Consider the following 13,452-nt stretch of genomic DNA (forward strand, 5'->3'; position numbering starts at 1 on the left):
TAATGAATTGGAACGCGAGACTGGAGCCCTTCCTGTTTCCGGTTTTACGGTGGATCGGTGGATCGCTGAACTCCGGGTGTGTGAGTGTGCTTTTATATTAAAATTGTCTTCTTGTACCCACTGGCCTGGATTAATTAAATACGCCTTCACTCCTGCTCAGCAGCTACGGAGCCAAATGCTCGGCTTGCTACGGCTGGCTCTGTTCCCATAGCGCTGAGGGTTTGTTTAGGTCTCCTGGAGGCAGTCTGGCAGTCTGTGGGCTCCAGGGCTTCCGAAGCTTGTCAGACAGATTGCTCTGTTCCAGGCAGAGATGTTCCTTGGATAGAACACAGTCTTCCCTGGGCTGGCCAGCAAAAGGTGAAGAGTGTTCTAGGGGTGTCAGGGACAGCAGGCCCCAGATACAGTCCTGCTTCATTCCTGAAGATGCCAGCAGTGAGGGGGACCAGACAGGAGGAGCGTTTTGTGCCCTCCACATTTTTTTTAAAGATCTATTTATTTATTTTATACATGAGTGCTATGTCTGCATGTACAACTTTATGCCAGAAGAAGGCATCAGATCCCACTAGAGATGGCTGTGAGCCACCATGTGAGTGCTGGGAATTGAACTCAGGACCTCTGGAAGAGCAGTCAGTGCTCTTAACCTTTGAGCCATCTCTCCAGGCCTGTCCTCTGTATTTTAAGACTGCCCCGAGCATATCAAACTTAGCTAGAATTCCCCCACACTAACAAAGTGGCCAGGCTTGTTTGAACACGAATGTTTACGTTTATGGAGCATCAGTGACTCAGGATGTTACAAGCAAACTAAAATACACAAGGACATTAGACGACATTGTCACCAGAGGCAAAGGGAGCATAGGGACTGAGAGACGGCGCTCGTAGTTAACTAAGCGTGTGGATTCAGATCCTCTAGAACATACGAGAGGCATAGGTGGACAGAGCACAACATCCCCGAGCCTCAGTTTGTTTATCAGTAAAAAAGGGGAATAACACGCCTTTCCACACAGGATTGCGAAGAGTAGATAAAGGAATGAGAGCGGAGTGCTTGGTGAGATGTGAGCTGTCAACTCAGGTCTGCCATGTTGGTCGCAACAGGGATGACGGTAAAGGTGGCGGTGATGGTGATGATGATAACGCGGTGGCGATGCTGGCGGCAGTGTTGGTGATGGCGGTGGTGATGACGGTGATGGTAGTGGTCACTGTGGGGGTGGTGTATGGCGACACTGGTGGTAGTGGTGACGGTGGTCTTGGTATTAGTAGTGGAAATGTGAGGTGAAGGAGGTCATGGAGACAAGATATATCATGTTGATAAGGATGGGAGGAGGCAGGGAAAGGTGCTTATGCAGAGACCACATCACATGGACTCCTGTATCTGGCTGTGAAGAGCCCCTCAGACACTTCCCCAGTGGAGGCTGAGAGCTTACACCAGGACAATTAAGGAGGACCTAGATGATCTATTATGCATTTCTCTCCTCTGGCCTTCTGGGTAAGGAGACCAAGGCAGGGGGAGGGGTCCTGTGCAGCTCACTGAGCACCCTGCTGGGTGCTTTGTAAGGGCTGCAGCCATAGTGGCCTCCTCCTACCCAGGGAGGAGCACACAGGAAGCACACAGGAAGTCATTCTCACATTGACAGGGAGAGGGTTCCCTCTGCTTTGGTGCCACAGGGCACAGGGCCGGCTCAGTAAGTGTGAACCTACCATTCCTCCTCATCCTCAGCAAGCTGCTTAAGAAAACACGAGCAATGTGAAGTTCACAAAACAATCCCACTCCAAAGCCTCCGATGGGGAGACACTGAGGCTCCGGGACTCCACACCCAACCCCTAGGCACCCGAGACAGGCACCTAAGATTTGGTTTTGCCCTGAAGCAGAGATAATCCAAATAAGCTACTTGAGAATCAAACCCAGAACCTTCACTTCAGCCACACAACAATATCCAAACCACGCGTCACAGTGGCAACACCTTAAGAAAAATCAGTCGGCGACACACAAAGGTAAGTAAATAACCACTCTGGTGGGTTGATGGCAGGTTTTAGCAACATCCCTGGCTCCATTCACTTCCTGTTCTGAGCATCTCTGGCCGTTTCAGGAGGCAAGGTCAGTAAAAGAGGAGGAAAAAGGACGCTTGGATCTCTGTCCCCTCTCTCCCACTTTCTGTAACCCCAAGGGAAGAGCACGCGACCTTGACACAGAAGGACACTGAGGCAGCAGAGATCACTCTAGCGGGATGCTAGGGAACGAGACTGCCATTTCCTAAGACTGAGCTGGGACAGGCTACATCCATTACACATAGCCTATCTCTTAGAACTATTAGAAGTCCCAAAGTAGGGTGAGAGAGATGGCTCAGTGGTCCAGAACACTGGCTGCTCTTGCAGAGGACCCAGGTTCTACTTCCAACACCACAGGTTGCTCAGAAACATCTGTAACTCCAGAACCACAGGACTCAACACTCTCTTTTGACCTAGGAGGGTACCAGGCATGCACCTGGTACACATACATACATAGAGGAAAATAGTCATACACATAAAATAAAAAGAAGTCCCAATGCCAAAGAAGCAAGGTGCTCCAAGCAATGAGATGCCTGAAAGCCTGCTTAGTCCTTCCGTCTTCCTCCCATTCCAGCTGCTGACCTGAACCGGGGGAAGAAAAGATAGAGCTGCAGTTTTGGCTCTGCAGACCGTCTGTTCTCACAGATTTTCTTCTTATATTCTTTTCCCAAGGAAGAAACGACAACAATGAAGATGTCTAAGTCCTCGTAAATGAGTTGATTCCGGTGACTCAGACCAGGGCAACACTTGACCCTGACCGACAAGCCGCAAGCACCCCTCCAAGACACAGCACAAGGCCTCTTCATCCAGGTTGCCCACACTGAACAGATCCTCTGGCTAGTCCAGTTCTAACCCTAGTGAGCGGGGCAGCCAGAGGTAGCTGGGGTAAAGTGGGGAGACAGGAGAGTGGGAAAGCTCAGAAGGGATGGGGAACCTGTACTCACAGGGCTACGGTGCACCAGCCAATACGCCTTCTCCTGGCAATCCAGCGCGTACCTGTCAGCTTTGGTCCTTTCCTTGCCAGTTCTAAAAAACAAAAAACCAAACAAACAAAAAATAGCTATGTTCAGGCCAGGAGTACTTCATATCTCTTGGTCTAAGATGGCATCCGTTCCTGATGCCTTAAACCACCTTCCCCATCTGCTCAGACAACTCCCAGGAGCCATAATGACAACAGACAGCAAGCATTGCCAACATCACACTTCTGTTCTGGGTACCACCGTCACCATCTTCCCTATTGCGGGAAGCAGAGATGATGACCACGTGGGCCAAAATGTGACCTCCCCGGCTTCAGACTGGGTTCCTTGCTTTGACCAACAACATGATCAAGATGGGGACAGGCAGATGATGTGGCACAGCAATGGTGGTCTCAGAGTGTTCCATTTTCTCTCTACCTGTTTGTCCTTCTCTGTCCCTCCAGTGAGTTGGAGACAACTCAGCTTATTTTCAGCCCTGCTGAGGACTTAAAGGTTATCCTGTTTTGTAAACATCTCCTCGTGGCCACTGCAGGAGGAAATAATGCAGGCCGCCTCCTCTCGAAGGGGCGAAGCACTCATTACCACACCAAGGGCACCGTCCAGTCCCACTTCCAGGACTAGCCTTGCTCACATTTATTAACGTCTGCTTTACCAGGCAACGGGCAACGTGAGATGACGCACGCACCCTCCTCACGACAGAGCCGGTGGATTTATTTCCCCATTAATGTTCTGTGAATAACATAATAGCATCCAGAGAGCCAGATGGGTGAGCACTGCCATTTCGGCAGGGTGTTTTATCAACCTCCTCTGGAGATTAAATAGAAACAATGTTGCCCCCGTTCTCCCATAACAACCTAATGGGTTTTCCTCCCGGTTAACCAGGCTGACTCCTCAGGAGGATGGACCCCGAGAAGCCTAAGGCTTGCACAGTTTCTATAATGCTAGCTGGTCTTGTAAATAGAGCCAGTCTCTAATGCTCCCAGCAGGCGTTTCTGGCTTTGCTCAACAGCAGCATCTATGTGATATATACGATGGCAGGAGAGCCGTGACAGACGCAATTCAAAATAGCCAGTAAACGAGGAATTCATTCAGGTGATCACGTGACTTCTCTCCACAACAGCATTTGTTCACCTTTCATTCATTCATCGATTTATTGATCTCCCGCTACGTTCCAATTACTGCGAGTCAAAACAGCCCCAGCCTTTGAGTTTCTTTCAGTCTAAGCATTACACGAACACTCAAGAAGTAAATAAAGACTTGCCTACCGCATTTTTACTATGAGAAACTATAAAGCAAAAACAAGGATGGTCTCTGTGGTGGTTCTGAACTATGTGTCCATGCCATCTCCATTGGTGGAAGGGTCTATTTCCCCTCCCCTGAGAACCAGCTGGGATCTGCGCTGGCCTTCACCAATAGAGGGTCAGGCGCAGCATGAGCAATGGCTGGGCCACAAAAGGAAGAGCTGCCACACTGGCACAAGAGGAAAAGAAGAGGAGGAGGAGGGCAGAAGGAGGGGCTCAGCATAACAGAAACTACCCCATGGGTCAACCCACACTGCCCATCTAGTTTTGTGGCAGGGTCCTAAGTCTGAAATCAGAGGTAGTCTTTGAGTTAAGTCGTGGAGTCAAGGGGAGGCTGGTGTCTCAGAAGAAATAAACCTTTCAGGAATTCCCCATCCCACTGCACCTGGGAGTGAAGAGGGGAGAGAATTTCCCAGGAGTCTGGGTACTCAGAGATTTATCTAGAGTTGGCGGAGGAGGAAGTGGGAGCCACTGAGAACTGCCTCTGAGCTGCAGGGCCTGCAAGGGTTATGTCAGGGTGTGTGGGTGGCTGGGATTATCCCAGTTGGGACACAGAAGTAGAGGGGAGGGCATGGAGGGCTGGGGAGATAAACACAATTCCATCTCTGTATTCCTGGGACCAGCTTAGGAACCAGTTTGGAACCGACTAGGAATGCAAAACTGTACACCAAAATAGAATTTAATAATTCCAGACCAACCGAGTAAGCTTGATCAAATAAATTTAACCTCTTCAAACCTCCGTTTCCCGAAGAGAGAAGATAACCATGGCTGACACATTCATGCCAAGCACATCTTATATAAAATAAGAGGGCACCTGTGAACACCACATGAAGTCTGGCAAGCAAATAGCAATGGCGTGTTAGCAAGTTCCCTCTGTGTTGCTTTGTCTCAAACATGTCAGGCAGGAACACATTGGAATCTGAAGGAGTAGTGAGATCTCTCATCAGTACCCCACAGGGGCACAGCGGTGAATCTTTAATTGCCAACGCCACTGGATTAGAATTACCTAGGAGGCACATATCTGGGTATAGCCGTGAGGGTGTTTCTAGAAAGGTTTAACTGAGGTGGGAAAACCCATCCTGTAGACAGCACCATCACATGGGCTAGACCGAACAAAGAGGCAAAAAGCAAGCCAAGTACCAGCATTCATTGCTACGATTCCTGTGTGTGGGTGCAATGTGACCAACCGCCTTGGGCCCCTGCCACCATGGACTAGACCCCCAAACTGTGGGCCAAAATCCTTCACTCTCATGTCCTGTGGTCTCACTTCGGCTCCCAGGTTTGTCATTCTGTGTCCTGAGGCCCGAGAAGGCGTGACAAAGCAGCAGATGACCTACGGCAGGCTCAAAGGTGAGCGAAAAAATGAACCCTGTGAGCCTGTGAATTGTCGTGGGAACAGGCATTGCCAGTTCGACACTCCACACTCTGCTTCAGACACAGAAAATACCTGCACAGGGCACTCTCCGTCTTCTGCCTGCTTAGAACACCCCCCTCTCCCCCTCCACCCACCACCAACATCCTTCAGAGTTAAAGGATTCTACTTCCACAGCTCCCTCTACAGATCCGGTCACATGACCCGCATCTCACGGTACTGCATCCTACTGTGTCAAGTCTGCCTGACATGCTGGGCTGTGTCCTCTGTTCCCTAGCCCTAGCCTGGACTTTGTCACAGACACGCTCACCGTGGGCTAGCTTTAATCAAAGGAAACGGTGGGATAGGACGATGCATTCATTGGTAAGGTGCTCGCCTCCCAAGCACGGGGACCTGAGTCTGACTCTCCAGAACCCACATAACTACATAGATAAATATTTTTTTAAAGCTACACATGGTTTCATATCCTTGTAATTCTAGCACTGGAGAGAGAGACAAGCAGATTCCTGAAATTCTCAGGCCAGACAGCCTGGATCACTTAGAACTGCAGAGTCCCAAGCCAGTGAGAGGTTCAGTTTCAAGGGATAAGGGAGCTGGCACCAGTGCATCACCAAGGTTATCTTCTAACCGGAGCACACAGACACACATCACACATACCACACACGCACACACACATACACATCACACATACTACACACGCACACACACACATACACCACACATACCACACACACACACACACACACACACACACACACACACACCCTGAAATCTAAGCTAAATAACACAAAAGGAAAGAAGAAGGGGAGTGGAGAGACAGCCCATAGACAAGACGTGGGACCACATTCCACTCACCGGTACTGCTCTTTGGCCTGCATAATGACAAAATCCCACTTGTAATTAATTTTTTTGTTCAGGAAATCATAATTTTCCTAGGAGAAATAAAACAAAATGAGGACAGTCTGTCTCCTAGAATGGGTCACAATGCATCAAGTCAGCAAAGGATACCCTGGCTCCCCACAGTCCAGTGTCTCCCATAGCTTCACTGTCCTTGGCTTCGTTTGTTTTATTTAAAATAAATGTATCCCCCCCCAAAGAAACAAATCTAGGCAGTAGTGGCACACACCTTTAATCTCAGCACTTAAGAAGCAAAGGCAGGCAAATCTCTGAGTTTGAGGCCAGCCTGGTCTACAGAATGAGTTCCAGGACAGCCAGAGCTACACAGCAAAACTCTGTGTCAAAAATAAATAAATTAAATTAAAATAAGAGAAATGTATCCTAAATCTGATTATGGAGAAAAAAGGTGGAGGGTGGCAGTAGAAATTATATTCAACAACAGAATCTAGAGAGTGAGATTGGCCTGGTGGTACAGGCCAGTGATCCCAGCTTCTCAAGGGGCTGAGACAGAAAGATCATAAGTTCAAGTCCAAACCAAGTAGTACAGTGAGATCCTTTCTCAAAACAACAACAACAAAAAGAAAAAAACTTTTAAAAGAGCTGAGAGTACAGCTCAGAACTTTGCTTACTATAAGGAGAGAGAGAAGGAAGAAAGGCCTGCAAACTGTCTGAAACTATCACAATGAAATCCAATATTTTGTGCTATTAATATATGCTAATAAAGAATTCCCAAAGATTAACCCTGACTTGATATGATGGATGGATGTAATTGGGTAAGGACAAGTTTTTAAAGAATTAAAACCCGGGCTGGAGAGATGGCTCAGTGGTTAAGAGCATTGCCTGCTCTTCCAAAGGTCCTGAGTTCAAGTCCCAGCAACCACATGGTGGCTCACAACCATCTGTAATGAGGTCTGGTGCCCTCTTCTGGCCTGCAGGCATACACACAAACAGAATATTGTATACATAATAAGTAAATAAATAAATATTTAAAAAAAAAGAATTAAAACCCATAAAGATTATTGCCCTCTGCTGGATATGTCAACCTTATGTACTGAGTAAGCTTTTATGGTCATCATTATACCACTTAGAGTCACTTGGGAAGAGGGAATCTCAACTGAAGAACTGCCTTGATCGGACTGGCTGGGGCACATAATCTGTGGGACATTGTCTTACGGGACTGTTACTTGATGTATGAATCCCAGGCCACTCCAGGCAGTGCTATTCCTAGGCCGGTGGTCCTGGACTATGTAAGAAAACCAGCTGAGCATAAGTCAGTGAGAAAGAGAGTAAACAGTAGTATTCCTCCGTGGCTTCTACTTCAGTTTCTGCCTCAATTTCCCTCGGTAATGGACTGTAACCTGGAAATATAAACTTAAATAAACCCTTTCTTCCCAGAGTTGATTTTTCGGTCATGATATTTATCACAGCAACAGAATAAAACTAAGATACCTTCCAATGTTTCAGACATGTTCTTTGAGAAATCTGACCCACTATGCCAAAACTTAAAAATCTTTCCTATTGTTTTGACACCATAAATTTAAGTTTGAATTTGTTAATCCAGGGCTTGTGTTACCATGTATATTAAGTTACATCATCTGAGTACAACAAAAAGAACAGAGTAGCCTCAGCATCCCCAGTAATCACCAAGGCAAGGGCTTAAATCACAGCAGGAGAAAACAGAAGTGACACATGAAAAAGAATGTTTCAGTAAGTTGTAATCAAATCAATGAATGGGTAGATAAATGGACTATAGGTGGAAGATGGATGGATGACAGATGATGGTTAGGTGGATGGATGGATAGTGGTGGATGATGGATAGATGGATGTAGACGGAAGGATGGAGGATAGATGGGTAGATAAACGAATGATGGACAGATGTAGTAATGTAGGGAAGAGAGAATAATAGCTCATGACTACATACATTCCATTCCATTATAAAACTCTAGTTGAATATGCCTCTGTACCTTTTCATATTCTTCTAAAATCCCTTTCTTCTTGATATTCCGCTTAGCTAGATAGATGGCTGGAAAAGAAAGCAATGGTATTTCCCATCGTTGTCATATTCCAAAACCCCCAGGTAGTCGAAAAAGATGTTCAGCCAACTAGGTCCCTTCCCATTTCCTCATCCCAGCCTCCGGGGATACTTCCAATACAGATATGAACTGACATAAAGGTCACGATGACAGCTAGACAAATGTCACCCAAATGTAGCATGCAAATAAGCCCGTGTGTTAGGCAAGGGCAGAGGCATACAAGCAGTGAAGTATTTACCGTAGTCTGTGTCTTCAGCTGGCCATTGCTGAGTGGGCCAGAAATACGGTGTCTACAAAAGAAAGCGGAAAACCATGGTTACCCACAGGGCTGGGACCCCATGGACCCTCAGCTCTAGAATGAGAAAGATGGCACTACCTTAGCCTGCTGCACCATTTCTACATCCCTGATCTGTGAGAATATAAGGCCAACTGGTCTACCCCACATTAGCATCTAAGGTCAAGGTCAAAGCTCACCTGAAACCGGTAGAGACTGCTGTCGGGCTTGAGGATAAGATTCTTGGGATCTTGCAAGGGATAGATGTAACCGTACTTGACAATAAAGTTGCCCAAGTTCTGTGCCTCTGGGGAGAAGAGGTTTCCAGATAAAAGTTAGGAGTGGGGCCAAAACTCAAATCTCATGGCTCAGCCCGCCCCCCAAACTCCAAGAGAGTACCCTATTCTTTCAACATAAGACTTGAAGACTGGGAAAGAGGTTCTTTTTCAAGGATTATTTGATTTTTTTTATGTGCATGTATGTATATGCAGTACATGAGTGTGTGAGCAGGAGCATGTACATACGTGTAAGGCAGAAGCCAACATCAGGTCTCTTCCCCATTGCTCTCCACCTTACTGTTTTCAGATAGGGCCTCTCACGGAACATGGAGCTCATCATTTCAGCTAGAGTAGTGGCCAGTGAACCCACAAGGCCTCTCCTGTCCCACTTCCAGCTCCCAGGGTGGGGAGAGAATAAATAGAAGGAGAAATCTGGGCTCAAGGAAGAGAGAAGAGGGAGGAGCGAGAAAAGGAGGAGAGGAGGATGCCAGGGGCCAGCCACCCAGACACACAGTCAGTCATGAGTAAGAAAGAAAGAAATATATACAGAATAAAAAAAAAGGTAAAAAGCTCAGAGGCAAATGCAGTTAAAGAGAAACAGGATAATTTAAGCTAGAAAAGATGGCTAGAAACAAGCCAAGCTAAGGCCGGGCATTCATAAGTAAGAAAAAGTCTCCATGTATTTATTTGGGAGTTGGGTAATGGGCCTCCAAAGAGTTAAAATAAAAAAAAAAAACAGCTACACTACTTTTTGGTTTCCCCTCTAGTACCCTATGCAATCAGTAATTGCATAGCCCAAGGCCTCACCCAGATTGGAGATCCAAAGGCGCTGGACGATCCACTGCAGAACATCACCTCCTGCAAAACAGAGACGTAACCGATCTACGCCAAGACCTCTCAGCATATGTAGCCCAGGACCACCACACTCTCCTCCATGCTGTGCCTCCTCACTAGTAGGCAATCCTATTCCTACTCAAATAACTCAGAGCAGTTCAGATCCACTGTGAGCAGACCCCACCAGACCTGCAGCTTAACCTCCACTTTACATGGTCTTTTATCCATTCGTTTGCCTGTTTTTATTGTGAGGCAGTCTTACTAAGTTGCCCAGGCTGAGAGTTAAATTGCTCGATATAGTCAATGTCGTCTTGAGCTCCTAATTCTTGTTTCCATCTCCCGCTCCATCTTTACCTCATTCGCTATCTTTATCTTTTGACCACAAAATCACTTAAAGACCACCACCCGTCAATTAAACAGCAAACAGACTGAGTCTTCCTACTTGGGAAGAAAAAGTAGGTCCGGGGTCAGCTAGGGTTCTGAATGGAGTTTGCACACAAAAGAGTGAACCAGAACCCAGGGTTGGAATGGAAGAAAGGTTGAGAGCAGCGATGGTCCTCCTACATCCAAGTTTCTAGGTATAACACTTAGGAGCCAGAGAATTCTAAATTCAAACCTTAAAGTTTGTGCAAAGGTACTTTTATCCCAGTGGAGGAGGGAACCTATTTTAGTAACGTTTTGTAGGTTGATACAAAACTTTGGAAAGCAGAATGTGGGCTCCCTTTGTGCTCTTTCCTGGGGCCCTGCACTTCTCGGGTTATGGAGGGGCACTGCACAGAGCTAAGACTGTGTTAAACGAAAGGGAGGAGAGAAAGAGGCAGACAGAGATGAGTCAAGAGAGACGATGGACCCATTTACACATCCCTGAGCATTTAGGTTTATCTAAGGATGGAGACAAAAATAAGTTTGGAGAAGTCTGGAGCAACGGTAGGACCTGTGGGGGTTCTGAGCTCATTTCTCAGCCCGAGGCCTCTCGTCTCACTACCAGACGCTCCTTGTACAAGAGCAGTGGCAACTCCAAAGAAAAACAAGGTGCCCAGAACCAACCTCTCAACCCAGATACTACCTGGTAGATGCCAATGGCTACATTCTCCACATCCTCAGCCTGATTCCCAAAAGTTAAGAGTCTGGTCCCTACCCACATAGGTACTGACCTATACAATGCCAAAGGTCAGAGCTCAAGGTCCTGTCATTGGCATCTTTGCGGCTAGCCGTCACAAATCATACTTCCCTCTTCAGAGGTAAGGAAAAGACATTTCTTTTATAGCCTTCCAAAGAGGTCCATATGACCTAATGTCTGGACCTAACTATCTGACACAGTTGTGGTTAAGTATGAACAACCTGTACCTCTTCCTTATATATTCTGTAGGCTGCGATGGATAACCAACCATTCTCTGTCGGTACCCACACACCACCACTGCTGCTTCCAACCTCCTGTGACTCTCAGCTTTGACTCACCCCCAGTTGGCGGTTCCCAAGCAAGACGCTTCATCATCTAAAATCCTAGGCCTCTGTGTGTCAACCAACATTCCGCTCCATTCCTCTCTTTAAAGGCATGCAGCTTGCAAGTCTGCCTCAGGCAGCCATCAGGCTGGTTAGCACTCTCTACTAAGGAGCCCAGGGCTTTCTCATCCACTTAACTGCTTCCTGAAATAGACCAAACGAATTTACGGCGCCACTAGCATCTGCACCTCGGGGACTGTGCTGGCAGCCCGGCAGGCTGCTGTGCAGACTCCACAGCCGACAGTTCCCAGAAGCCCTGCTTCCTGCCGTGGAAGAACCTGGATGCACATTTGCCATCACTGGCTCTGCCTTGGCAGGGAGGGGGCTCCTCCCTCATGATCTGTTTCTACAGAAGGTAGAACTCAAGAGAAGACAGGGCAGATGGGTAGCCTCACCCAAATCTAGAAACCATGTGTAACCCGTGTCCACAGAAAGAAAGTACACACACACACACACACACACACACAAACACACACACACACACACACACTGACAGAGGATAAGATGGAGGCAAATCTCAAAGCCAGACTCAAATTCAAGGTCCCTCATGAATGGGCTCAGTGCTTTGGGGCTCAGTTCTTAGCCTCTTCCTTGTTTCAATACTGGGGATTGAACCCAGAACCTCCTCCACTGAGCCACAGCTACAGCCTTCCCAGACTTCTTTATATATCTACAGCCCCTTCTATAAAACAGGGGTTGTCATACCCACCCCTAACTTTATCCTGGTTGTTGGCAGACACAGAGGAGGAAACTGCCAACTTTCCCAAGCTGTGAATCAGCGGCCACATGCTGGGCCCTTGAGCAGCAGGGTCTCTTTCATCCCTGCACCTTGTCTCAGACAGGGCTTTCTGTAGCCGCTCTAAAGAGGGAAAGGCAGAGAAGGGCTAGGAAAGGTGTAGTTGAGGGATTAAGCCCCAGGCGTCCCACTCACGTCTAGGGCTCTCTGCACAGCTAACTCAGAACTAATCCACATCCTCAGTGAGCTTTTGTTAGACATCCTTACACCGACAGCTACGCCAAGCACTGGGGTTACCAGCCAGCAAGCCAAGAACTTCCCACTGAAGGGTCCTCTGGTCCAGAATTAGCAAATTCAAGGCAGAAATGACTGACAGTCACCGGGATGCCTTCAAGGACAGCTGCCTCTTAAAACAATGCGAAGAACAGAGATACCCAACAAAATCCTACCCCGGGGTCTCCACTCCTTAGATGCCCAGGGCCACTTTAGTCCCACTCTCCCACGCGTCCCTGAACTGCTCCAAAGCACTCCAATCAATTCCTATTTTGCCCCAACAAGCCATAGTGGGTCTTTGGTTACTTGCGCGGGAGAAACCCTTGACGATACGTTGCCCCCATCCTGGGTTTCTCACTGTAATGCATGAATGGCGACCTCTGCCTGAGAGATGGCTTAGATGTGATTGAGCTTGTGCTGCCCTGGGGTCCTGCAGGCAGCAGATGCCTGATGAGTAGTGAGATCACCAGCCTGTGCTCTGTCCCTCCCCATGTCTCTTAGCACCCATAAGGTAGGACAGGTATGACTACCCTGGTGGGTGTTTTTGCTTTGTTTGTTTTGCTTTATAATCAGGGACACATTCAAAGCCATCAGAAGGATGATGGAGACAGCATATCTCTACAACGTGAGGGCATCTTATATGAAGAATACACAGTCTAGGGGCTGGGGACTGCTCAGTTGTTGAAGTGTTTCACACACAAACATGGGGACCCGAGTTTGATTTGCAACACCCATTTTGGGGTGGTTGTTTGTTTTGCTTTGTTTTTAAAGCCAAGTGTGATAACAAGAAGGCTGGGGAGAAAGACAGGCAAGTTCAAGTCCAGTTAGGGTCCCTGTCTCAAAATACAAGGTGAATGACCCCTGAGGAACAATAGCTAAGGTTGATCCTTTTCATGTATATGCAGAGAGAAAAGGGGAGGGAGGGAGGGAG

The 13,452-nt window shown here is 47.5% G+C and overlaps 1 protein-coding gene across 2 annotated transcripts in view; it reads right to left on the reverse strand.

Moving 5' to 3' along the window:
• Positions 1-13,452, reverse strand: part of Rgs9 (regulator of G protein signaling 9) — a 75,961-nt gene that overhangs the window by 45,390 nt on the left and 17,119 nt on the right. For both annotated transcript variants that reach the window (XM_005350646.2, XM_026780378.1), the window contains exons 3-8: positions 9,983-10,033; positions 9,098-9,204; positions 8,862-8,913; positions 8,555-8,613; positions 6,549-6,625; positions 2,988-3,069 (exon numbers count right to left, since the gene is read on the reverse strand). In XM_005350646.2, the coding sequence (XP_005350703.1) occupies positions 2,988-3,069; positions 6,549-6,625; positions 8,555-8,613; positions 8,862-8,913; positions 9,098-9,204; positions 9,983-10,033 (428 nt within the window). The remainder of the gene's footprint in view (positions 1-2,987; positions 3,070-6,548; positions 6,626-8,554; positions 8,614-8,861; positions 8,914-9,097; positions 9,205-9,982; positions 10,034-13,452) is intronic.

This window comes from Microtus ochrogaster, chromosome 7 (genome assembly GCF_000317375.1).
Source record: "Microtus ochrogaster isolate Prairie Vole_2 chromosome 7, MicOch1.0, whole genome shotgun sequence".
Lineage (NCBI taxonomy): Eukaryota > Metazoa > Chordata > Mammalia > Rodentia > Cricetidae > Microtus > Microtus ochrogaster.